Source organism: Podarcis filfolensis (genome assembly GCF_964270895.1).
Source record: "Podarcis filfolensis genome assembly, chromosome: 8".
NCBI classification, from domain to species: Eukaryota; Metazoa; Chordata; class Lepidosauria; order Squamata; family Lacertidae; genus Podarcis; species Podarcis filfolensis.
In genome coordinates this window covers 58250253-58276450 of record NC_139611.1, presented here as the reverse complement: position 1 = coordinate 58276450, position 26198 = coordinate 58250253, and the positions used below count along the sequence as shown (strand labels likewise).

At 41.6% G+C, this 26198-nt stretch overlaps 1 protein-coding gene across 4 annotated transcripts; it reads left to right on the top strand.

Moving 5' to 3' along the window:
- The first annotated feature begins 284 nt into the window (after positions 1-284).
- On the top strand, positions 285-25261 carry KHDRBS1 (KH RNA binding domain containing, signal transduction associated 1). Of its 4 annotated transcripts, XM_083625284.1 has the most exons (12): positions 285-860; positions 9089-9213; positions 10229-10345; positions 11961-12107; positions 13825-13958; positions 14097-14126; positions 15239-15452; positions 17069-17136; positions 17813-17871; positions 19625-22927; positions 24060-24141; positions 24861-25261. In XM_083625284.1, the coding sequence occupies exons 1-10, from the start codon at positions 518-520 to the stop codon at positions 19720-19722; spliced, it is 1335 nt and encodes a 444-aa protein (XP_083481410.1). In that variant the 5' UTR covers positions 285-517; the 3' UTR covers positions 19723-22927; positions 24060-24141; positions 24861-25261. The 4 variants fall into 4 exon arrangements, with proteins under 4 accessions (XP_083481410.1, XP_083481408.1, XP_083481409.1 ...); XM_083625282.1 differs by lacking the exon at positions 24060-24141; XM_083625283.1 differs by having other exon boundaries at positions 24060-25261.
- The last annotated feature ends 937 nt before the right edge of the window (positions 25262-26198 follow it).

The following is a 26198-nucleotide window of genomic DNA, read 5'->3' as shown; positions in this document are numbered from 1 at the left end:
ATGGAAAGAAAAAAAAAGGAGAGAGAGTAGTAGGAGGGAATTTGTACAGTGAACCTTTACTTCCAATGTATTTTCTCTCTATATATGTAGTCTACGAACCACGCATGAGCCCTGAATTACATCTAAGACGCATGCGCAGGGTGTGCGCGCACGGCGAGCTGATAGGAAAGAGGGCCGTCTCTTCAATGGAATGCTGCGCCTGCGCGGCTCATCCCGGCGCTTCATTTTTTTTGTTCGTGGCGAAGAGGCCTTAGGCTGGCGCGTGCGCAGTGGGCGCCCTCGCGAGGTCTGCGCACGCGCATTCCTGGCTTGAGTCGAGAAGAACGGTTGGAGGCGGCCGTACTTTGGGCGCGAGGCAGAGGAAGAAAGAAAGAGGCGAAGAAGCAGAAGCAGTTCCCGCGCGCACGAGGCGTTTCCGCTCCGGCCCTCCCTCCGCTTCCTGTCTCGGCGGCCCCGGCGCTCAGTCGGCGTGGCAACCCTGTTCCCTCGCGCGCCTTTGCCGCTCCTTCGGCCGCGGATGCAGCGCCGCGAGGACCTCGCCGCCCCCGGCCGCCTGGGCAGGGCCCCGGGCCCGGCGGCTCCCCCGGGCCGCCTCCAGTCGCCTCAGGCCGCCGCTTCCCCGAGGAGGCCTCCGCGGGGCGGAGGTGGCGGGGTGCGCGGGCCCCAGCCTCCGCCGCTGCTGCCGCCCTCGGCCACCGGCTCGGCTCCGCCGACCCCCAGCGTCGTCCCTACCCCGCTGATTCCCGGAGCCGGCTCCGCGGCCAAGGCCGAGCCCGAGAACAAGTACCTGCCCGAGCTCATGGCCGAGAAGGACAGCCTGGACCCTTCCTTCACCCACGCCATGCAGCTGCTGCAAGCCGGTAAACGCCCCTGCCGCGGGGGAGGGGAGGGGAGAGGATAGGGGCCGCCGACACTGTGGCGACTACTCGGCTGATTTGGGGGTGGGGTGGGGAGATGAGTCCCAGCGTCCTGTAGAATAATAGTAATAGAAAAGGTGGAGTGCCTGATTCCATCCACTGGAACACTATAGTTCAAATTAGTAAGCCCCCCTGCCAATCTGACATCCTTTACTTTTCCAGGCATATACTTTAAAATGTAATCAAGTATAAAGGTGTATGAAGAAGGCTATATGTGCCTTAACTTTCCCCTTCAGTAGAAGTTTTGGTAGGCTAGAACCCATTTGATCTGGTGCTGATCCTATTTGTTGATCAGACTTAACAGGATGGGAGAACTCAGACAGTTTATACCCTAGTTAGTTGAGCAAATTCGTTGTCTCTTCCTCTTTCCGCCCCCAAACCCCCATCCTGTATTCTTGTCAAGGTTGTAAAACTGGGCTCCTTTGCCATTTTAAATAAACTCCCACCCCATGTAACTCATCTGCTTACATATATTTGCAAATGGTAGGTGTGGCATGTTGATGGTCTGAATAAAGGAATACTGAACAGAAACTGCTTTTCTAGTTTAGATAATTTTTCTTGCCTGGTTTATGGTGGTAATTCCTATTTTCCATAGGCAAGTGACTGTTATACCCTTGGAGTAGGGTTCAAAATTAGCAGTGCGCCAGGCGCATTTCGCTCCTAAAGATTGTCCATTTGCAAGCACCTCAAAAAGTCTGGGTGTCATTTTTTGCACCTGGCTGACACTCAAGGATTAGTGAAATGTATGCGCTTTGAAGCCTCGACGTGTATGTTAAGGATTTACAATATGTTATGGAGTTTAACAATAAAGAGTAGAGTGTTTTGAAAACTGAAGTATGGTACCAATATTTTTGTTGTAAACATTAAATATATATTAACAATTTAATTCAAAAATGTGATACCAAAATAACAAAAAGTTTCGCCAACCTCCCCAAATGGTGACTAGACATTCTGTTTTGGTGCCCACAATCCAGGTCCTAGGAGCCATTTGGCTCCTAGCTTTTCCATCCCAGTTTCTAACACTGCCTTGGAGAGCATGCCTATGAGTGGCAGAGAGTGTAGTAAAGCAGGAAATTGGAAGTTTCTTAACATGGAGCCTGAGGCATGTAATCTTTCATGTAGTGATGGAAAGGTGGGCCTTACCTCCAGAATCTTGTTTATCCATATACTGTAAGTGGTTCTGAGAAAGGGAAGACAAATGTTTTCAAATGGAGGTGTGAAAGTACATAGAATGACAGCAATGGTGATGAGGACTATAATAGTGATCGCCAAGGTAGAAGTAGAGTTCAGGGCTCCTGTTATTCTAATAGTGATGCAGAGGTGCAGCTTTTCTTGACACAACAAGTTCAAGCTGTACCTGCTGAAAGTATCCTACACTACTTTACATCTGTTGGGAAAGGCTCATTTAGGTAGTTGGCAGGCTGTGTCAATTCTCTGCCATCCTCTCTTGGATCTGGAAGTTGTGGACGAGGAAGGGGAACTTGAGAAGCTGCCTCGCGTGTCAGATCTTTGGCCCCTCTCGTTCAGTATTGCCTACACTGACTGGCAGCATCTCTCCAGGGCTTCAGATGAAACTTTCCCAGCCTTACCTGGAAATGGTGGGCATCCACTCTGAGTATGTGCTCTACCACTGAGCTCCAGCACTTCTGCTTAGTGTCTGTGTCTTACTAGTCAGGCGGTAATGGTTAAAAAAAAAAACCCAGTTAATTTGCATGTAGTGTTGGTCACCTCTTACCCTGGTCAAGCTGGAGAAATTACAGTGGTTTTCTGCTCAGTGAAGTCTGTAGTGGCTCTAGTGTATCTGTTATGACGATCGGTACTAGTGGCACTATTAGCCTGTATAATGTGATAGTGGGTACAGAAATGTCATCTAAGTTGGTGGTCAGAGGTAGACTTCGAGAATTGGACCCTAGAATTTCCACCCAAGTATTGGGATTTTTCTTTTTTTATTCCAGGAGATTTCAAGCAGAGCATTCTGTGTATCTCCCCCCTACTCCTCTTGCCGAGACAGAGGGCTTTGTAATCTCATTGCTATGCATATCTGTATTTGTCCTTGTTTCCAGTGAAACTATTAAATAGAGTGGAAATGGCAGTCTTTGTCTTGCTAGCACCCTCCTTCCCCATCTTGACAGTGTCTAATCGCCTGCTGTAGCCGTATCACCACAGTGCAGCTGCTGTGCTTTCAGGCTTTCACTATATCAAGAGAACAACAACTGTTTGGAAATAACCAGTCAGAATTTAGAACAAAGGGGAATGCTAGATTTTTGACTTGTGAGTAAGGTGAGGAACATTCTTGATCTAAGAACTAATTACCGTATTTTTCGCTCTATAAGACGCACCAGACCACAAGACGCACCTAGTTTTTGGAGGAGGAAAACAAGAAAAAAATATTCTGAATCTCAGAAGCCAGAACAGCAAGAGGGATCGCTACGCAGTGAAAGCAGCAATCCCTCTTGCTGTTCTGGCTTCTGGGATAGCTGCACAGCCTGCACTCGCTCCATAAGACGCACACACATTCCCCCTTACTTTTTAGGAGGGAAAAAGTGAGTCTTATAGAGCAAAAAATACGGTAACTTTTTAAAGCAGAGTTCATGTGATTAAGGCAGATTTCTTTGCTTTTTGAAACAGTTCAGAGGTGCTTTGATTTAATCTTGCTGGATGACAGGCCTGTTTCATTGCTTTATTTCTCTACGAATGAGAAGCTTCATGTTGTATTGCTATGCAAGAAGCAGTGCTTTTCTGTGGGTACTCAGTACTGGCACCCCAAATGTTAAAAGTGTTGCACTTACTGTAACAACTTTGTGGTGAGTACCAACATTTTCCCCCTTTTTTCTTTTTTAAAGCACTCGCAAGAACAATGAAAGTAAAGAAATTGTATCAGTAAAGAATTTTAATTTGAGATTGAAGTCAAACACCCCAAACAGTAAATTCTACTGTTGCAAAAATATTTTACAGTAACCACAGGCAGAAGAGCTTTCTAGACTCTTCCTTTATTCCACAAATAACTTCTAAGTACATAACTAATTTATTAATTGCAAGAGTCATTGTTCTAGTTGTCCTATATTTTTATGTTCCAAACATTTTAGAAAATCCTAGACAAATTATATGTGAGCCAGCAGAAGCCTCACAGTTGGAGAATTCAAATCAATATGTGAAAGTTGCTTTGCAACCACCTGCTGTTTCTTGGCCCTTGCTGTCCCCTTGGGTCACCTGGCCACAATGCCCAATTATGGCAGAAAGTGCTGTCAGGGTCTCAAGTTTAGACCATAACCTGCAATCCAAGAGATGTGTGAGACACCTCAGCCTCATTTTTTGCTACCTCATTCTTCCATCTCTTCTGAGTTCCTTCCTGTTTGTTTTTTAAAAGTGCTCCCTCCCCCCTTTCTACGTAGTTTCAAAAAAACTGGAAAGGGCAGTTCTTGATTAGAATTAATTGATTGGGCTTTTTTTCTTTTTACTGGTTGTCTGATGGGAGAAAAAGTTATTTTCCTCAGCTATTTGAGAACAGATTGGTAGACTTATATGTGTGTAGCCATAACACACTGAAGAATTTGGTAAAATAAAAATAATCTGTACTAGAGAATAGCCCTATCACACATATTATGGCTTCCTTATGAATAGATCTGATAAGGTTGGAACTTCTAAACTGAGGGGAACATGGTGAAAGTTTATGCAAGGCGCTTTTTATTCCAGATTAATTAAACCAGGATACTTATTTATTTCCTTCTGCCCATCATTGGCTTTAGCTCCATCCACTCCCAACCAGCATGTTGCCCACTCCTGCTTTAGACCATAAGTCTCTATGTGGCAGCCACAGGTGCAATACCAATGGAGGGACCTCCAAAGAACCTATGAAATCCCTGCAGTCCCTTCCTCCTCTTACACCAGGCTTCCTCAACTTCGGCCCTCCAGATATTTTTTTTGGCCTACAACTCCCATGATCCCTAGGTAGCTGTACCAGTGGTCAGGGATGATGGGAATTGTAGTCTCAAAACTTCTGGAGGGCCGAGGTTGAGGAAGCCTGTCTTACACCAGTCTCAGCCTTTACAGCAAAGCTCTGCCCATTTCTTCCTTTGCCTGTATGTACTTTTTAAGGCTGAGATTGAAGCCAGGCTCCCAGGCACAAGAAACAGCTTTCATGGGCAATGACCCAGCCAACAGATCCAGGGCCCTGGGATGGGAGGCAGGGAAGAGAGCAGAGTGACGGGGGGGGGGGAGGTCTTAAAATGCTCTTCCAGTAGCACAATGAGTAGGACAAATGCTACCCTAGCTTAAATAAATTGGTGCATTGTTTGCATCCATTGTAACTCCATGAGGACCCATGACTTGCATAAGTGTTCTTGTGCCATGGTAATACTGGAAAACACCAGACTGGTTTTTATAGAACTGCTCAGTAACAACACCTATGTAAAATTTTATTTTATTGTGGTTGAGTGGGCCAGTTCCCATGTAAGAAACATGTAGTTTCAGTATTCATTTTTTTTATTTACTAGATCTGACTCTATGCCTTTGTGGCAGCCATTTTATGATTTGATGACACCCCCCCATGGCAGCCATTTTGTGGTGGTCCCCACCACACACTTTTAAAGTTCCCAGTGTGTCAGTGGAGTTGAAAAGATCAGGGATTAGAGAAGTTGGGAATCCCTGCTTTAGACTTGTACTTCCTAGCCTCTTTTTACCAACATGCTTTCTTCCTGTTAGTAGTGTACCTCTGGTGAGTAATTTGCATCAGAAAACTGTTGCCCTAAAGGTGATCTAATTAAGCATGTTTAGTTTACTTGTATTTAGTAAACAAAGTTAAAAACTTTAAAACAGCCAGGGTTGCCTAATAATATTGTATTTGCAGTTGGCTTCCATTCACTCTTACTAATGAACTTATAAAGCCAACCATTTCGGGGGGCGGGGAATAAAGCAGCAAAAAATCCCATCCCTACCACCTGCTCTGTCCTACTTTTTGCCATCCTGCCTCTTAGCCAACCCCTTCTGTATACAATGTGAAGTTTCTTTGCAGCCCTCTCATGTCTTGTCTTTCACTTGTTTTTCTATTGGATTCTTTCCAAATAGACTGCTCTTTCTTTTATCAGCAACTTGCTTCTGATTTCCTTGTCTCTTAGTTCCCCTATATCGAAGGGAGTATGCTTACTCCTTATTCTCCCTAAATGAAGTTCTGATTCTAGCCAAGTTTACAGCTTTTACTTTCTGTGCAAAAGTTATACTATAATTCAGTTATTTTAAGTTCATTGAGAGACTGGAGAATATAAATTTATAATTTTCTATAAAACAATAAAAAAGGTCATAGATCAATAGGTCTACAGTATTTCTGGTTAAATTATGGTACTGATATATATTTACCTAAACCGATTGTGCTTCCTTGAAACTATGCAAGACTAGCTCTTAGAATTTGTCCAGTCTAGCATATACTGTAGCTTTTAATTCTTTCATCAGCACTGCCCTCTGGCAGTCCCTTATTCCGGGCCTTTTTAGAATCCTCTTGATGGAGCCATATGAGTGAAGTATAACATTGCTAATTCATGCACAGAGAATGGTGTTCTGACCTTGTTTAGCAGAGTGCTGGGTATGAGAGTGGGAGTTGAAATAAAATATTATTACATCTGCCAAATAGCCTTCTGGCTAGATATTTGCTTTTTTTTAAAGGTAGGAGTAAAAATCCATTTGTTCTGGTGGCAAAGTATCTGCAATGTGTTGATTGTTTTGTGCATTAAAGACTAGACTAGGCCTTGTATTTAGTTACCTGAAACAAATGGAGGTGCCATATTTTCCTTTACATTTGGACTTTGTCTAAAAGGTAGGTGCTCACACACTGCTGCACTGCAGTTGGCCATGGCTTTCAGCACTGGTGAACATTTATGCCAGGTTTGGGAACCTTTTGACTTCCAGATGTTGCTAAACTACAACTCCCACCATCCCTGACTGTTTGCTGTGCTTGCTAAGGCTGATGTAGTTCAGCAACATATGAAGGGCAAAAAGTTTCCCACTCCTGTTAAATGCAGAAGAATAGGAGTGTATGAGGATCCTATGAGTATGTAAACACTTTCATATACAAAAGCCTTGTTAACATAAGAAATGTATCAGTTTCAGGTACCAGTATAATATTTTGAGCATGTGGAGCTAGTTACCCTGGTTTCATGGGCTCGTGAACCCCTGAGAAGTTCTGGGTTGTTTCCTGGCAGGGTCAGCAGTGCCATTGTAGGGCAGCTTCAGCCTGGATAGCTTTTATAGCAATAGCAGCAGCCGGAAATCTAAAAGTGTCGCTTTTTGCGTTAGAAAAGTAATAGCATCAGAGAATGTCCATCTATACCTTTCTGGAAGCTTCTTTTTGAGTTACTCCAGAATAGGTTATTTCCAAGCAAGTTTGTTGGGAAACAAAAGGAATTTGTTTCCGTTGGTGAGACACTCGTCCACATCTGCACATGCATGTCTATGGGGGAGTAAGATGGTGGCTGCAGTCTTCTGCAGCCCCCAACCAGGTCTGGAGGCTTTTGGCAAATCAATTATCAGCCTTTTGGTAAATAACCTAACTCACCCGTAGTTCATTATGGAGTTTGAGGTCAAAATGTTACAGCAAGGCTAGTTATTCCTTAAAATAGAATTTATATTGTTCGTGCACATTGATGCATAAAACTCTGTTTCTCCTGGTGAAGGCAATCTTTTTCTAAAATGTAGTTCTTAACAGAATAAATTGGTTTCTGTGCTTGAGTAATTCTCTTAGCAATGTTGAACAGCTTGTGGTTTAAAACCTTTATTCTTCATGCAAAAAAAATCAAGAAATTTTAGCATGCTTCGGTGACTTCTATGAAAATCAATTTAATATTCAAAGAGCCCGAAATATGGGTTAGAAGGGCTCTTCAAGGTCATTTAAATGAAAGGGAAAAAAGTAAAACCTACTGATCAATTTCTGTCTTTTTATCTTGAAAGTTTTTGGGGGGGTTTTACTTTGGATGGGCATCTTGCATTCAACCTGAAGATACCTATTGGTCCTAGTATTTTGACTGTTGGACTGACTTTTGTTCCATAGTTGCTGAGTAAACTCTTAGAGCAGGGGTCAGCAAACTTTTTCAGCAGGGGGCCAGTCCACTGTCCCTCAGACCTTGTGGGGGGCCCAGACTATATTTTGAAAAAAAAGAATGAACAAATCCCTATGCCCCACAAATAACCCAGAGGTGCATTTTAAATAAAAGGACACATTCTACTCATGTAAAAACACGCTGATTCCTGGACTGTCCGCAGGCTGGATTTAGAAGGTGATTGGGCTGGATGCGGCCCCTGGGCCTTAGCTTGCCTACCCATGTCTTAGAGCTTCTGTGACTTAGGTGTTTTCCTTCTTGCATCCTTGGAAAACTTTGGGCTTTGTTTAGAGAAGGCCTACTCAAAAAGTAGTATTATCTTCTTGATATTCCTATATTTCCTTCAGCCTGTCGTACGGAAGGCCTTGGAACTTGGCAAGCAGCCCAGTCGTGTCACTTGCAAATTGAGAGCTTGCCAGTTACATTCTTGGACTTCCTTTTAGCGCAAATACACACATCTTCAAATATTTGATGTCACAACCAGAGCAGAAAGGGATCGTCCTGTTACAAAATTGCCTGGTTAAGACAGTCAGGCAAGAAAGAAAGGGAACAGGCAAGAAAGAACACCAGAATGTTTTCCATTACAGCAGACGTGGTCGGCTCAGAATTGGGGGTGTTCTGGTGTGGCATGGGTCTGTAGAGTTTTCTTAGAAATGTTTGGGGGAGAACTGGGTAATAACTGGCTCCTGCATGGCTACTGCCTTAATAAAATGCAATAGGTAAGATGTTGCTGGGAGCAAATGAGAAAAGCTACAAAGTAGCAAAACTGTATAAAAGCAGCTCTCTCCCTTTCACTTCGGTTTAGAAACAGTTAGCTAACATAAGTGCATATAGGACAATGATGTTTGTTTGTTTGTTTGTTTGTTTGTTTGTTTGTTTGTTTGTTTGTTTGGTGGGCCTATTGGCTAGGTTGCAGAAAAACTTGAGTTTGGGGCTCACTTGCACAGTCATGTACCTTGAATGGGGGGGGGTGATTCTAGACAAGTTGCCTCTTGTACCTGCTTTTACATGTGCATCCTGTTGGGTTTTTCTTTTTTTAAAAAAAGGTTGAAGTGCTGTCTCAATTGTATGCTTTGTCTTGTTTAGAAATCGACAAAATTCAGAAAGGTGAATCAAAGAAAGATGAGGAAGAGACCTATCTGGACCTGTTTTCTCATAAGAACATGAAGCTGAAAGAACGAGTTCTCATCCCAGTCAAGCAATACCCTAAGGTGAAGGCCAGCAAATGCCTCATTAATGTCCTGTAAAGGGATGCTTATGACAAGTTCCGCTCACAGCAGCTGTTTGCTTTGAGCTGTTCTGATTTATGCCAATGCATTTATTGCTGTTGTTAAATATTTCCAAGGCGTTTCTGCTGTATTTTCTTTGTGTGTTTGTAGCAGGCCAGAACATAGGCTTATGAAGGATATTTCTTGTACTTGAAAATGTTTATTATTGGCAAAAAAATATTTCATTCCTTGTGCAATATGGCACGTCACAAAACATAAGAGGACAGGTCCCTGCCCTGAGGACGTTACAGTCTAAATTTGCCATAGCAAGAAAAAAGAGAGGAGGGGAGACAGTGATATACATGGGGGAAAGGGGCCATATTTCAGTTACAGTTAGGTAGTAAGATGAGAACTAGAGTTGTGCCACAGAAGTGGCGTTGCATAGATCAGGGCTTTTTGTGCCCCCCTAAAGTCTGTCATTTTCTTTAAAAATAGACAGGGAAACCATCTTGACTGATCCTGCTGTGATGTCAAAAGGCTTTTGTTAGGGTTACCAACTTTTTAAAAATAACAATTTCTAGATATTTTTTTACTAGCAGTTTCTCTAGGTTCCCCATTGTGGTGTCAAAATAATTTGGGGGGGGTTGTCCCTAATGCCCCGTAATTAGTCCAACTTTTTAAACAACATATCTTATACATGTAAGTTTACCGAGCATTCCCACAAGCCCCCAGATGTGAATCTGTGATACCAAAAGTCTTTTGCCGCCAAGCCACCTTTCCTCCAGTGTGTTCTTTTAAAATGCAAACACTTTCACTATGCACACTTTGATATGCTTGATTGCTAACTTACCAGAATTTGGATCATTCACCCTTTGGTTTTTTTCTAGAAGGCCAAAATGAGTACAGTTTAAAATTTCGGGAAACTTATAATTGCTGATCCTAGTCATTGCAGTATAAATTTTAAAGTAACTTAATTCAGTTTTTGAAACTAAGAAAGAATCTGTTTCTCTCCTTTTAGTTTAACTTTGTTGGGAAGATCCTGGGACCCCAAGGCAACACCATCAAGCGACTGCAGGAAGAAACTGGAGCAAAGATATCTGTACTGGGGAAGGGGTCAATGAGAGACAAGGCAAAGGTAGGGGCACTGGGCTCAAATTACAAGTACTTTTGTGTGTTTTAGAACTCTGGATTTTTTTCATAGATGGTTGGGTTGGCCGTTGCATCCTCTCCCCGTTTGTTGACAGCACATTGCCTTTAAGTAAAAGTGTTGTGTTATGTACCTTTTAAAAATGCATTGATGACTTAGAACTGCAAAATCCCCAGGAGTGAGTACTTGTTGCTTTGCCATTAATGACAGAATGAGCAGGCAGCTGATTAACCGAATTCAATAGTCTTTTCTAATGCAACCAATGTCAAGTGTTTGTTGTATCTAGGCTATGTAAAGAAAAGAGATTCATAGAGCATCACATCAAAGTTGAGCTCTTCCTTCTCACGTTTCCATGCGACTTTGAAGAGGGCATCTAACTGAAATCTTGGTTTTCTTAACTTTTTTAAATTGTACTTGTGAAGGCTACTGTTAAGCCTCTAGATTGTTTAAAGCCAAGTAAGTAAATCTTGAGTTTATGCTAGTCAGGATTTTTCATTGCCAAGTAAGTGAGAAGAGAAATAAATGAATCTTATTGGAAGCCCATTTTTCATATTTCTTTGGAATATCAGTTGACAAAATTGTTTGGAGTCAATATATGCAAGCAAAAGTTTAGGGCCAGGACCATCTGGGGATAACTAGTTTAGGGTTGGCACAGGTAAATAATTTTTTTAGTAAAACTAATGTTAGACTTTGTTTTGATTCCTGTTCTTAGAATTATGTACTAGGAGGCATAAATGAAAGACTGTTGTCGGGGTCTGAGATTTCTACCAAAATGTCTAGTCCTGTACTTGTGTTTTATCCTGCCACCTTTATTTGCAAATAGGTGAGCAGTTGCTGTTGCAGTCATTGGGTGTGAGGAATCCACTTGTGTGTCCATGTCCAAGCACAGAGCAGTCTCAGCTTAAAAAAAAGTTTCCAGATTAAAAGTATGGGTGGGTAGTTAATTGTGCACCAAAATATTAGCACCACTGGCCAGTAAAGCAAGTGCTGCCACAATTACATGGGCCTCTCCAAATGGCAGTAAAATTCACCTAGGTCAAACAGTCATGAAAGTCATTATTAGCCCAATAAAATAACTCAAGGATTGAAGGGTCCAGAGCTGCAGCAACAGCCTCCTAAGCCTTAGTAGTTAGTTCTGTCACGAGCATATGGAGCCCTTCAATAAGGTGTTGAATCCAGTTTCACACATGCAAACTGGAAGCAATAGTAAAATTACCTTACAGCAGGCTTCCTCAAGCTCAGCCCTCCAGATGTTTTGAGACTACAATTCCCATCATCCCTGACCACTGGTCCTGCTAGCTAGGGATCATGGGAGTTGTAGGCCAAAAACATCTGGAGGAAGCCTGCCTTACAGCGAGCAGGTAAGAATGATCAATTTTTTCTTTGAGAACAAGGGAAAGATGTGAGACATAATCCCAACACTTCATTCCTTTAAGCATCTTAGAATTTGTCTCTGCTTCCTGGGGAAAAATTCTGAGAGGTTGGTGGCATCTATTTGCAGATGTGGCAAAGCAACACTTGTCTCTTTATGTGAGCAACAGGAAGGCTTGTGTTCTCTTTTAAAACCTCTAGCCATCTACTGTAACAGTTGTTTGTTTTTCAGGAGGAAGAACTGCGCAAGGGGGGTGACCCAAAGTATGCTCATTTAAATATGGACCTGCATGTCTTCATTGAAGTTTTTGGGCCACCCTGTGAGGCTTATGCTCTTATGGCCCATGCCATGGAAGAAGTCAAAAAGTTCCTTGTTCCGGTACATACCACCTTCTTTTTCTAAAATGTTCTGCATAATAACATGTTTGGCCTTGGCAAGGTGTGTTCAAGTAGAACAGATTGTGGCAAAGCATATTCCACAGAATAAGCTCAGTCAGAGAGAAAAAGGAGATAATGTTTTGAATAAGGCAGTACTAAGTATTGACAATTCAATCACTGGAGCTGAACAAATGCTTCGTTCCAAAACTTAATTGCAGCCAACCCACCTGTGCAGTTGGATATCTTTCTGCAAAAATGACTCCCAAGCAGACATAGATACGAAAGACCTTGTCCTATTTTGAAAAAAGTGTTGGGTTGACTTCTAAAAATTATAATCTTAGAGATTTTGCAACAGTTACTTAAGAAAGGCTATTAACGGGTCAAAAGATTGGACTCTAGGGAAGATGCTATCAAGAGATTGGCTGCTCCAAAAGTTGTCAGGACCTGAATTTTATTTGCTAACACCTGCAAATGTTTTTTTTTTGCGGGGCGGGGGGACCACCTGATCTTTTATTCATTTTAGAGAACCAAGGATTCTAATATCTGGATTGCTGGTTTGGTTTTGCCTTCTGAAATTTGTTACATGAATTGAAGGTGCAGTTGAGCTCTCTGAAACGGAAACTCCTGCTGAGGTTTCAACTCAACTAGAGAAGGGAACTTTAGCTCTAATGCACCATTTTAAGACTAGCTGGGGGGTTTTCACCTCGGGTTTAATATCTGTCTTGAAAAGCAGAAAGACCTTTCTAGAAATATTCAGAAATGACTAGCTTTCATTATTCATCAGCAGAGGAAATTGTTGGATCTCATGTTCTAAAGGTGTGAGTGTGTATGTGCACACATTGTGGAGAGTACACAGGAATTTGGGGGTGGGGGTTGTCTTAGTTATCCCTGTTGAGCTGAGACTCTAGGAGGGAATTGTAGAAGCCTCTTGGACAGGCATTGCTGTGCAGCTAAAGCAGAACAAGAGTTCCATGTCTGCCCTGCTGTGGATAACAATGGACTTCTGATACATTTGTTTTTGTTCTAATGCACACAACACAAAATGGCTGTGACTGTCTCAGTTTTGAATATGGTGCACAAAGGGGTAGAGCTACATAGACACTGCATGTGAAGCTTTGAAGGCTTCCACATATCCAAAAGGATACGAAAGTGGTCGCTCTTCTTTGAAGCCATCTGTTCCTTTTGGTTTGCCAAAACCACCTCCTATCTTTTAACACTTTACTGTGTTACTGTTGCACCACTCCAACAGATTGGCATCAGTGACTGGATTCCCTACTGGATTTAGGGAGTGAAATGCTTTTGCTCTGCTGCTAATCCCTCCACAGATTGCCTGAAATTGTACCCCCTGGAGAGTGCAGAATGCACAGAGCAGGGACAGAAGTGGAAAGAGGCAGCTTAGAGTTACTGGTGAGCATTTGCTCTTTGGACTGAAACCATTTCCTGCCTCCTCTGAATGGGAACAAGAAATTTAGGTTGCTAAGGGAGCCCACTTCTCAGAGCATTTGACAGGCAGGAAGGCCAGCTGTTCTACAAGGGTGCAAAGGATGTTTTGTGGCAGCTGTTGTGACTTAGGCAGCTCCTGCCCATAGTACTCACCTATGCCTTTCCAAACAGAGCTGTTGTTAGCAGCACAAAAACCCATTTCAAATAAAATGAGGGAGATTTTTATTTTTATTTTTTGCATGGCCTAGAAATTAATTCCCTCTGTTTTTGCTTAGGATATGATGGATGACATCTGCCAGGAGCAGTTTCTGGAGCTGTCTTATCTCAATGGTGTGCCAGAGCCAACACGAGGTCGAGGGATTCCTGTACGAGGAAGGGGCGCTGTGCCCCCACCTCCACCTGTTCCTAGGTAACAAATGGAAATGTTGCTGGAGATGAGCTCTTGCTGGTTGCAGTTGCATCTTTAAGCAGTAAGATTGTGCTTCTGATGGTTTGGGGAGGTGGGGAAGCGATATGGGCTTAATGGCTGTTTCAATTTTTTTTTTAGTGTGTGGAGTGGGGCAGCCTTGCTGAACAGGTGAGAGGCAATAGAAAAGGCACTCAGTCATATTTCCCATAGGTGGTGGGTTTTGAGTCTTAGTTTACTCTCGCAGTTGCAAGCTTTTTCTTGTTCAGCATGTTGACAATACCAGATCTTTGAGGGGGTTCATGAATTGTCCAATAGGGTGGTGGCCCATTAATTGTAGACCATCTTTAATTGTTCCTAAACTCCACGGTCCTGCCAATGCATTCTGCACTAAGCAGGGATAACATGAGACTTTTGAAACTTTGGTTTTCATTTAAGAAAGTTTCCAGCCCTTGTTTCAGAGAGACAGTTGAATGTTTTCTAAGTCTCTCAGGCCAGGTGGATATAGCTTTAAGTGCCCTTCACAGCTGCCTTTGCTCTGCTCTTTGCTACTTTATCTTAACCCTTCTTGACCTAGACATCACTGCTCCATAAAATTGCTAATCTGCTTACCTACATCTGTGCATCTGCCCCTTACTTCATGTCTTTCCTTTATTATGTTTCCCTTTGGCGACTCCTGTCCTTAACATTAAAAACCCCCACAAATTATTCCACTTGTTTTTATTATTGGTTGTTAGCTGCCCTGAGCCCGGTCTTGGCTGGGGAGGGTGGTGTATAAATAAAAATTTATTATTATTATTATTATTATTAATCCAAATATCAGAAGCAGCCTCAGTTGTGTAGGTTTTTCCATATACATCTTTTTATAAAGAAACTGGGCTGTATGAACATCAAGTGATAATGCTTCCTCTCTCCTTCGCTTCCAAAAACTACTTTGTGCTAAACTTAGAAGTCTATAAAGGCCCATTTATGTTTTGAGATGTCTTGGGCCTTTTGCATTGACAGCTGATGCTACTAGTTTGGCTTATCTTTGAAGTGATTCTGGTAGGTACTTAAATCTTTGCTACTTGCTCAATCCAAGTTTCATATTTGGGCATTTTTAGCTCTGTCTCCGTACATCACACAGCAAATTTTACTAGATTTAATTTTGTCATTCATCTCTGCTGCTAGGCCTCTGCAAATTGAGCTTCTGTATAGACAACAGATTAGATTTAGTGGGTGTCCAGAGCGTGGTTGTGTGCAGATTGTGTGTGCCTTCTAACTCTTCTGTCCCCTTTTTATAGGGGACGTGGCGTGGGACCTCCACCACCACCTCCACGTGGAGCTCTTGTGCGGGGGGCCCCAGTGAGAGGTGCCATTGCAAGAGGAGCAGCTGTGGCCCGGGGTGTTCCCCCTCTTCCAGCAGTGAGAGGTGCCCCTGCACCAAGAGCTCGGGCAGCCGGCATTCAAAGAATACCTCTTCCTCCCCCTCCTGCACCAGAGACCTATGAAGATTATGTAAGCAGTTTTTAACTTTCTGAGAGGAGGGAGAAAGTCTGATAACAGGTTACTTGTGCCTAAAAACTTTGGTTTATCCACAACACCCAAGATTATACATACGTAAGAACACAGAGAGCATCCTTTGTCAGAATCAGATGACTGGTCTGTCTAGCACAGTATTGTCAGCAGTGATTGACTGCAATTCACTATGGGATTTCAAACCAGGGTCTTTCCCAGCACTGCCTAAAGATGCTGGGGATTGAACCTGGGATGTGCAAGCAAATAGCCTGCTCCTCCCCCAGAGCTAGACCTTTTTTGACCACATTAACACCTTACATTTCAAGCACTATGATATGACTTTAAACTATAATGCCTTCTCCCAAAGAATTATGGGAGCTACTGTTTGTTAAGGGTGCTGAGAGGTGTTAAGAGCCCCCACCCATTCACCTCACAGAGCTGCAATCTTCAGAGGGTTAACAGTCAGTCCCTCTTCCCAGAGAATTCTGAGAATTGTAGCTTCCTGAATATGGGTCTCCTAACAGCTCTCAGCACTCTTTAACAGACTACATCTCCCAGAAGCCTGAGAAAAGCTATGACTATTTAAAGTAAAATCATACTGTTTTAAATACAGTGGTACCTCGGGTTAAGAACTTAATTCGTTCTGGAGGTCTGTTCTTAACCTGAAACTGTTCTTAACCTGAGGTACCACTTTAGCTAATGGGGCCTCCCGCTGCTGCTGCCACGCCGTCGCCACGAGATTTCTGTTCTCATCCTTAAGCAAAGTTCTTAACCTGAGGTACTATTTCTGGGTTAGCGGAATCTGTAACCTGAAGCGTCTGTAACCTGAGATACCACTGTATATGGTGGGGTCTTCCTCTCTTGTGCACACACACAACTTTGAAAGAATATAACAGATGCCCCCTGTCATTTGACAGGGGAAAGGCATGCTTGCTTGGTACTGTACAGGAGAGTTTGATAATAGCATGGGCCTTTGGACCTGGCTACTTTAAAAAGTAATGGCCCTTAAGAATGAATAAGCCTTGTCTTCAGTGGAGAAAATAGCACCAAGCAGAGACAGAAATTGTGTCTGCTTGGCAGTTGTTTTCTTGAGGTTTTCCTCCCTGCTAGCCCCATCCTCCTTACACTGCATCTTTAATGCTTTCTGATTCACAGAAATAAGACTTGATCATAGATCCCGGTGAAGGACTGCTCGGCAAAGGACTGCTTGCATAGTCTAGGTGACCCTGGTTGCTTGGAAGTATGGAGGGAGGGTGATTGTACCAGTTTTTAAAGAAATTTCACAAACTTTGTAGTAGCAAACCAGGTTTTGCCATGCTGACTGGGGTGATGTAGTCCAAAATATCTGGAAGACAACAGGTTGGGGAAGTCTGGTCTATTCCATTTATTAGACCAAGATTGTTATATCTACACTGGGCAATTGTATTTTTTTAGTGCGTGAAATATTTCCAAGGACATTGTTTGGATAACTGCAAGGTAAAGTAATGTGTGTTTGAAGGGGGTACCTGTGTATCACTTTTGTGATTTGGACTTTTATAGATGGTACTTTGCTTGGTATTTAATTTTTAATTTTTTTACAATAGCTGACTCCACCCTTGCCTCTTTGTCTATTCCAGGGCTATGACGATGCTTATGCAGAGCAAAGTTACGAAGGATATGAAGGCTACTACAGCCAGGGTCAACAGTAAGTGCTTCCTTTTGATTACTTAGAATCAAGTTGGAAGAGGACTTGGTGGGTAATTTTGTCCAACCCCCTACAATGCAGAAATATGCAGTTGGCTCATACAGGGATCCAATCCACACCCTTGGCATTATTAGCATCACGTTCTAACCAACTGAGCCACATTAGTACTTAATTGCCCTGTGTCTTCAGCAGAACACAAGCATATTGTGCTTGTGTGCGCTTCTACATCTATACCATGAGTATCTGTGTTACAAGGATCAGCACTGTCCAGCATTCCCTGGGCCTTGAGTGATTGGGTAACTACAGCCTTAACAAAGCACTGTGATCCCCAAAAGTCAGGTAAAGGGCCCCATCACATCCACTAAGCCTTGGCCTCATTGGCATGGACTTTTCCTTTACTGTTTGTGAAGATAGCTGGGCCTGGGCTCCTTCTTCCCTTACAACTTTAGCTAATGGACAGTATTGCAAGGAAGCATAGTATCTGGTCTAGGGAGTCCCTAACTATTGCAAGAAGCACGTCCATATTACCCTCTCTGTGAGATAGATGGTCATTTGAACCATCCTAAATAATAACAGCATGATGATTAGAAAGATACACCACCTCAAGGGATAATAATAATAATAATAATAATAATAATAATAATAATAATAATAATACTCTGTCTTGTTATTGCAGGGAAACAGAATATTATGATTATGGACACGGTGAAGCACAGGAATCTTATGAAGCGTATGGTACGTCTGCATGCTCTGTTGCCATGGCAGAAGCAGAACTCTGTGTTCGATGTATTTTAGTCAGTTATTTTTTGCCTTGAATGCAAAAGATTATCATGATCTAAGTTTTTTGAGAGGCAGTATGAGTCTTTTCAGCTGAGGACAAATCTGGAGATCTTGCCTTTAGCTGATGTTACTCTGAAAGTGTCCAATAATCTTAAGAATATACTGGCTATATTAGTGCATTGAAAAGGTTTACTAGAAAGTCTAATTACCAGTGAGTTTTATCCCAAGTTTTCATTCTGCACCAAAAAGCAGAGCTGTTCTTGTTCTGCTAACCACTAGAAAGTGCCAGACACTCAGCAGGGAATAATAAAGCCCTGTGGTCTTCTCTCTTTCATTCTTAACTTGCAAGATTTCAGCTGACATCTTGCCACACATTCTAGACCATTTTTAAATGCTTAAAGCTAAGGACTATGTGTGTGTATCTTTGTAAAGGAAAGGTTACATTTCTCAGGATGCTGAATTCTTTGCCAATAATTCCATTCCACATTGGCACAGTACAGTCATGAAATCCATGAAGCTTTAAATATCACCAGTATGAGACAAGAAGTATTTAGCTGCCAAAGAATTCTCGGATGAGTATGAGGAAGATAAAAATGAGAGCTCCTTGCAACTCTAAGAAGGTTTGTCCCCTTCTACACTGAGATATTGGCAACTATGGAAACAGCTTTCTGGTCGTGACAATCTTTGTGAAAGATTGTCAGTGTTTCCATTTATCTGTCCTCTTCCTTTGGGTTGACCCTAAGCATTATTTTTCTGCCTCTTCAGTATTACTGTTGTATCCTCTGATTTTCCTGACTAAAGGGACCAAACTTCCTCTGGGCCACTGGGCACAACAATGCTTCTCTTAATTAGTTCAGTTGTAACTAATTTTAGTGTATGTGCCTGCTTTCCTGTGGATAAAATGAGAAAAATAACTTGTGTGAGCCAGCCATGTTGAATTAGAAGTGTGAAGTTTTAGCTAGTGAGAAGAGTATGTATTTCAACAAAACTAATTTTGTCTTGTTTTTGAAAGGAACGTGGTACTTTTCTGATGTTTCATTTCCCCCAAAACTGTTAATATTCCTCCTTATTATGCCTTCTATGTTTGGTGAAAATAATAGTTTCCTACTGCACCTGAGGACTGTATTGTCTCCTGTTGGGCATGTGCAAGGAGGGTATGTTTGGATGGCACATGATGCAGCTTGCTGAAGTCTGGTCTGGTCAGCCCTTTGGATAGGAAGACATCTTGGAAACCCTGATGCCACCTTGAGCTCTGTGATGAAACAGAGGCGAGATAGAGCTTGTACTACATTTTTAAAGTATTTTCTCAGGGCAACAAAGGCTATGGTGGTAACACATGAGAGCAGACAACTAAACCCCTCAGTTGAAGCTGTCCACTTGTAGAGAAGCATGCGTCCTTTAAAAATATATGTTCCATTAAAACTACTAGGAGTGGAGTTGTGTGCAGCAAAACTTTGGCTAATTCTGTGTTTTGATTACCTGCAATGAGCCATTTGGACTCTTGATGATTTGTGCAAGACTTCTGTGTCTTGCCAGCTCTGAATAGCACTTCACATACACTCCAGTTCCTTCCAAAGCACCATTTGGTAGCACACTGAAATCTATGCCTAGGTCTCTTTTCAGGGTTATTTGCTAACACCATGATTCATAAAAAGCAAAACAGCTGTCCTTTTCCTGCTGCCTACATGCGCTGTTTTCTTTCCTGCAGGTCAAGATGATTGGAATGGAACAAGGCCCTCGCTCAAGGCCCCTCCGACTAGGCCAGTGAAGGGAGCATACAGAGAGCACCCATACGGACGCTATTAAAGCATACATGAGGGGGAAATATCACTTTTGAGCAAACAGTTGTTTCTGATTCTTGTATCTCCCAGGATTCCTGTTGCTTTACCCACAACAGACAAGTAATTGTCTCCCTGATTTTTCTCTGGCTCCCTTTTTCTCCCACCTCCATCCTCCCCCACCACTGACCTTGCATTCTGGCTTCTGTATGTAGTATTTTAAAATAATTTAGATTTAGAAGACTGAATTCAATTTTTAAGTGTGTAGATGGCTTTTTTTTCTCTGTTTAGATATATAAACACAACTGTACCTTTAAAAAGAAAAAGTTGAGGTAAAAAATGTTAGTTTCCAAAGTGACATGCTTGCTTAACAGTTATGAAATTAAAGTTTGTTAATCTTTAAGTATTTTTTGTTTTTTAGGCAACCCATAAAAGTTGTAGTTGCAGAATCCCAAAAGTAGGCTACATTTCAAAATTCAGGGTTGGCTTTTAATGACTTAAAATCATAATGTAATGGTAGCAACTGCCGCAGTTTAAAAAGTAAGCTCAAATGTCAACACTTTGCCCTTAAAAGCAGATTGCTTGATTAATCTTAAGTTTAAATGTTAATAGAAAGAATTCTCCTTAACAGATAAAACAGTAATTTTTTTTCTCAATCAGTTTAACTTTTAAAAAAAATTAGGTTTGTAACATTGACCATGTGGGTTTTGAAATCTAGCCCCAGTGTTGAGATGCTAGTGACGGACGTTCTCCAGCAAAAGGTGTTCTTGGCTTAATTCTGCATGAAGAATTTTTAAGAGAAGTGGACATCTAGCTGCTCTGTAATTTTTATATTGCTCTAACTGCCCAGTGTTTTGATATTAGGAAGTATTAAATGAATAGCTGTGCATTGTGTCTCTCTCTTTTTTCTTTTCTTTTTTCTTAAAGGAAAAGCTGAACACTTGAGTGTTTGCAGTACATAATACAGCTCAGGCTTAAAATTGGCAAAACTGTAAAGCTTTTAGCCATTCCAATGACATGTTCAAGTGCGTCTCAACACTAGCTTTATGTTAAAAAGGGACATTGCAGCTGAAAAAAAGCAAGGAGCTTCATTTTGTACATAGATTTGTACACTGTTCTCCCATTTTGTTCTTGGAAGATTAAATGCTACTACTTGTGTAAGCCTGCCTAAATAGGTAGCTAAAATTTGTCAAGATGTCTGCAGCAGTTTGTCAATAAAGTTTAGTCCTTTTTTAATCAAAGTAAATGTGATGAATTGTCATTTTTTTTTAATTTTGGTCAAGCAGTAAAATAGATTGTCCTCTTTCAATTAATTTAAATTAATGCTAAAGTACTTGGTCTGTTTTTTAAAAAGAAGTTCTCTTAAAATCCGAAGACGTTTTTAAAATGGTATGTTCTGAAAGTTTTAAAACTTTACCAAGCTGAGTAAGCTTAATTTTAAAACAAAATTGTTTTTCACCCCCTGGAAGTTGAGCAGTTGTGCCAGAAACGGGGCTTCAAGTGGCAGCATCAGTGTTCTGTTTCACTGAAGGGTTGAGACATCTGCTGGCTTTTTATCTTGAGTCTGCGGACAGCTGCTTCTGCACCAGCCCCTTTGTAGCTGCTATTGATTTCAAAAGGGCAGAGTGGCCTTCTTGCGCAAGCCCCATTCATTTTGGTGACACCTGTGCAAGGAATGTCCCCAGGGGATTGTGCCCTCTGCAGAGAGGCGGAAATTGTTGATCCAAAAGTAACTTTCATCAAAACTGTGTGACTCCAAAAGCCTTTTTCACAGATAGAAAAGAAGACTTCTTCCTTTTGCTGCATCCACAGATTTCCCTCTCCTCAGACTGCCTGCTTTTCAGGGCAGCATTCCTTGGGTTCCAAAGCAATTACAAAGTGGTGGCTTATGTAGGGAGCAGGCAGATTGTTCTCAATAGCCCATTAGGAAAGGCACATAATGCAGCTTTGCTAACTGCCCACCTGTCCACACATCCCCACGTTAGTGATTTGCTGCCTTCAAAGAAAATCAGCTTCCCTGCCTGGTTGTCTGGAGGAAAGTCTCACTCACTGCAGATGACCAGGTTAAACAGCTGTTGACAAGTCTGGCATGATAGCAGAACTGACTGCTGTGAAGAGCTGGTGGCTTGTACTTACTCTCCCTTCTTGGCAAAATTTAAAATCGAGTATTCACTGGGAAAGAACTGCTTGGGGGTGAAAAAAAAGTCCACTGTTACTGTCAAATTGCTCATAGCAGTGCATGATTGAGGGAAGCTACTTTTAAAAGCCAAAAAGAGTTGTATTTGTAGATTGTTATTTTAAAAAAATGTAAATAACTGAATTTTCCACAATGGTTTGGAGTCAGCTTTCAGGGCTTAATGTCTTGCTTGATGAAAAGAACGCCCAAAACCCCCCTTTTAAAGGAAAATTATCGCAGGAGAATTCAGGATGTCTTAAAGCTAACATGCACCGAAAAACTCAAAAGGTAACCTAAATGTCTGATTTTAATGGCACATTTCTTTTACATAAAATGTGACGGCAACTTGCATAAACTTTTATTACTGAAGAAGTTCTTCAAATGTTAATTTTAAATGTAAAATCTTGTTTAAAAAAGATGGTTTAAAAATAGATACTTAAAATACATCCACTTGCTTATGCATAAATTAGCAATAATGTTTTAATACTTGTGCCCTTTGTCATTTGCAATGGACCGTAACCTTGGGCAAAAAAAAAAAAGCAAAAAAAGCAAACAGAATCGAACCTTTAATATCAAAAATGGATGTAGCTAGTCCTCTGTGTTTACCAACAAAATCTACTCAGTTATTCAAGTAAAACTCTGGCCCTTATTGACCCAGTATTGCTGTTCACTATATTAAAACATTTAGTACTTAGGTATTAAGTTGCATGTGTTGGTTTTTTTCCCCTAGAGCAGTGGGTCCTAATTGGTGGTCTGTGGACCCCGGGGTCTGCGTAACCCACCCAGGGGGTCCATGGCACCGTTCACAATAAAACTACCCTGGAGATAACAAAAAATTCAAAAGTAAGGGATCCATGGCTTAGCTTTTGAAAAACAGGGGATCCGCAGTACTTAGCTAATTGGGAACCACTGCCCTAGAGTTTTTAAATTGCATGCCAAGAGTGTATCAACATTTGTTTTGATTTGTGAGTCGTTATGAAGATGCTTACTACTCTTCTCTGTTTGCAGGAGGTGCTCTGCTTTGGGGTGAAAATGACTTTTGCTGAGGACGAGTTGGGTATGCTATTCGGCTGTTTCTACTTTTCTGGTTTTGGAACAAAGAACTTCTGTATCTCATATAAGCTACATTTGCATGACCAGTCACTTTGGTTCAATAAGGCTGTGCTGGCGCTTAACTCGTCATTTAGCCAAAACAGGCCAAAAATCAAGACAGAAGGATGGGCAAGGCTGTGTACGCAATGGTTTAAAAACATATATTCAGTTTTGACACTATGGGAAGTGTCAAAATGCATAAACATTGCATATTTTGCATAGTTCACTCTAGTCTGGGGAGGGTCAGTCACTGAAGCCCCAGCCCCAAATATCGGACATATTATTCACCTCTCTGGCTTCTGAAACTGTAGCAGGCATTTCAAGCATACTTTGAAATCTTCAGGAAGCTAAAATATTTGCACCTTCTGCTTGTTTTCTAAGTGCCTGTGGGATTGTGCCACACAGAACACGAATACATCCTGCCCTTCAGGAACTATTTTGGAGCTGTTTGTTCATGTGAATGTTGCCAACCCCAGTTGACACTTGATTCCTTCTCCCTTTGCCTTTAAAGCAATTGGCAGGTTCTCCTAAGACAGGTGTGGGGAATTTGTTGACTCACCAGGTGTGTCAGCCCCAGCTTCCATGCCTAACAATCAAGAGTGATATTTGTAATCCTGCAGTGCTTGGGGGCGGGGGCACCAGTGGGTCTCCCTTATCTGAAAAAGTTGTGGCAGTTAGGAAATGAAGCCTTTGCTGGCCAAAGGAAAGTGCCGGAAAAGAAAATAGGAGAGAAATTGCCAAAGTATACAGCTGTGAGGTCACCAATTACCTACTGCCGAACCTCTGCATCTTCTCAGCTGATTAATTAGCATCTTGAGCTTGGCCGAGAGCCCACACTTCCCAGCTAAGCTAGATGATCTTATGAATAAGTCATTCAACCACAGTGACCAATAATGACCTAGCAGAGAACTTAAGCTAGTAAAGCATTTTACATGCTACAAAAATTATATAAATTATACTGTTTTCATAGAGTTGTAGTTGAAAGCACATATGTGTGGTTCATTATGTTAGGGTGTGAACCATTGACTAATGGAAGAGCTCCCTCTAGTGGCTTCAGAATGATCACTTAACTATCTAGCTTGTTTCTTCCCGCTCAGATCCAAAGAAAACAACACTGCAAGCTGGGAAGAAATTATTGATAAAACAACTGAGTGAAACTATTTAACAGGCAGGACCACAGTGAGTCGATTCTGGACCTTTCTGAGCAATGTGCCCAAAAGACGAGCTCCCCAAACCTAGGATGCTGACCCCAAATCAGGCCAGGGTTTATCATGGGAAGGGGAAAAAAATATGAGCCAGAAAACCTAACTTTTCCATTACAATAAACTGGGCAAACAGAATGCTTGAATCTGCCTTCTCCAACCTAGTGTCCCTCAGATGTTTTGGATCACAACTCTCATCATCCCAAGCCAGCATGGCCGTGGGGACGATCAGAGATGTAGTCCATGGCCCCAGGTTTGGGAAGACTTTGCACTGTGGGATAGTGTGTGACCCAAAATCACCCATTGCTGAGCATAGATTTGAAGCTGAGTCTCCGCAGTTGGAAGCTCTGACCATTACATCACATTGATTGGGTACTTTTTTTGAGACACAGCATGATTCTTGAAAGATTTCCAAATTAACTCTGTTGCAGTTCTTCTCTTGAGGTTGCAACCCAGCAAGACTATAAGTGTGCATGGGAAGAATATGTAGCTAGAAGAGTTGTCTCTTCACCATGTAGGTGTATTACAAACCTATAGGTCTTCAGCACTGCCCTCCATATTTGCTGTGAATTTAGGGGCCCTGGAAACCCTGACCTAAAGGAACTACAATATGGGAAGCATTGACATAACTTTTGCAGCATAATTTACTGGTTACATCCTGAGTTTCAGTAATTCTCTCCTATTTTTCTCTAATAGATGGAATCATCAAATACAAGAAGAGGCGGCAACATTATTATGAGGCACATTTTACCAAGAAGTGCTGTTTGGAGAATTTCTAATCTCTGTAAACTATATGTGTACTGGGGCTTCAAAGACCTGTTTTCAGTTGGTTCAGTTTTGAGTCTGGGATCCTTTAAGTTCAGTTTAAATAATCCTCACACTAATCCTAAAACTTGGAAGTGCTTGTGAAAGAACATGTAGAATACAGGGTACATTTTGTGCTGGCACAAGTTCACTACAACATTCATTGCAGGCAAACATGGCAGTGTACATCGGTTTATTGCTGGACCATGAAGTAGATGAGCCCCAGATACATTATTTGAGTGTGCTGTGGTATTGAGTACATTTTAATAAAGGTACTCCATTTTTTTAAAAAAGCGATTTCATGTTAAATCATTTTAGTAAATTTGTATTATTTCTTAATTTCCCAACACTAGAAAGGCTTCCTGCCTCTTTTGATCCAGACCAAGGTTGAATTGTAATTGTACAGGTAATTCGGTTGAAATTTTTAATATACTCAAACACTGAAGTTTTGGGGTTTGGGAAAATGACTATATATGGTGTGTTACAGAAATGTGTGGTCTTTAATTTTCTTGTCTGAAATTAATTTTTTCATGGAAGCCTTCTGGCACTGATTAGCTGGAGTAATCCCTGCTTTTCTCTGCAACCTTCAAGGCTAGAAATGAGCTTCTTATTTTCTCCTGTTTTTCTTCCCCACACTACCACAACTGGGTGTTACAATAGTTGCCAGACTATAAACATCTGGTTCTAATGTAAGTGTATTCTTGATTCTATGACTCTTTTTACGTATGCTTTTTTTAAAAAAAACACACACGATAATTTAAAAATCCTTGTCTTAATCTTGAAAGTGCAGTTTACACCCTGGGGGGGGGAATCTACTCTTTAAAAAATGAGCTTCTTTAAAAATACAAAAGTGACAAGCGTATTTTTGGGAAAACAGAAGCAGTCACATCATAACTGGTTACCACCTAAACCCTAGATTAATCTCAACTTTGATTTAACCTTACTTTGAAATTATTTACCAAAACAATATGTCAAGGGAGGAGTCTTCCAAAGAGAGGGTTAACATACAGCAGCCTTCTCCAGCCTGGAGCCCACCAGATTGATTGATTTTTTTATTTACTTACTTATTTACTGGACTACAACTCTATAATTAGTTTCAGCCAGCATTGCCAGTAGTCGGGGGTTATTGGTGTTACGGTACAAAACATCTGGAGGGTGAAGGGTAACGAGAGAAGGCAAAGCAGGATTTATTTTGTTCCAGTCAGCAACCATAAGGTATAGGAGTGCTCA

Bases quoted from the DNA above. Each gene is read 5' to 3' on its own strand.
- KHDRBS1 (XM_083625282.1), top strand. From the start codon at position 518: ATGCAGCGCCGCGAGGACCTCGCCGCCCCCGGCCGCCTGGGCAGGGCC. The intron at 15,453-17,068 runs GTAAGCAGTTTT...TGTCTATTCCAG, and splicing joins CAGAGACCTATGAAGATTAT to GGCTATGACGATGCTTATGC. The intron at 17,872-19,624 runs GTACGTCTGCAT...TCTTTCCTGCAG, and splicing joins GGAATCTTATGAAGCGTATG to GTCAAGATGATTGGAATGGA.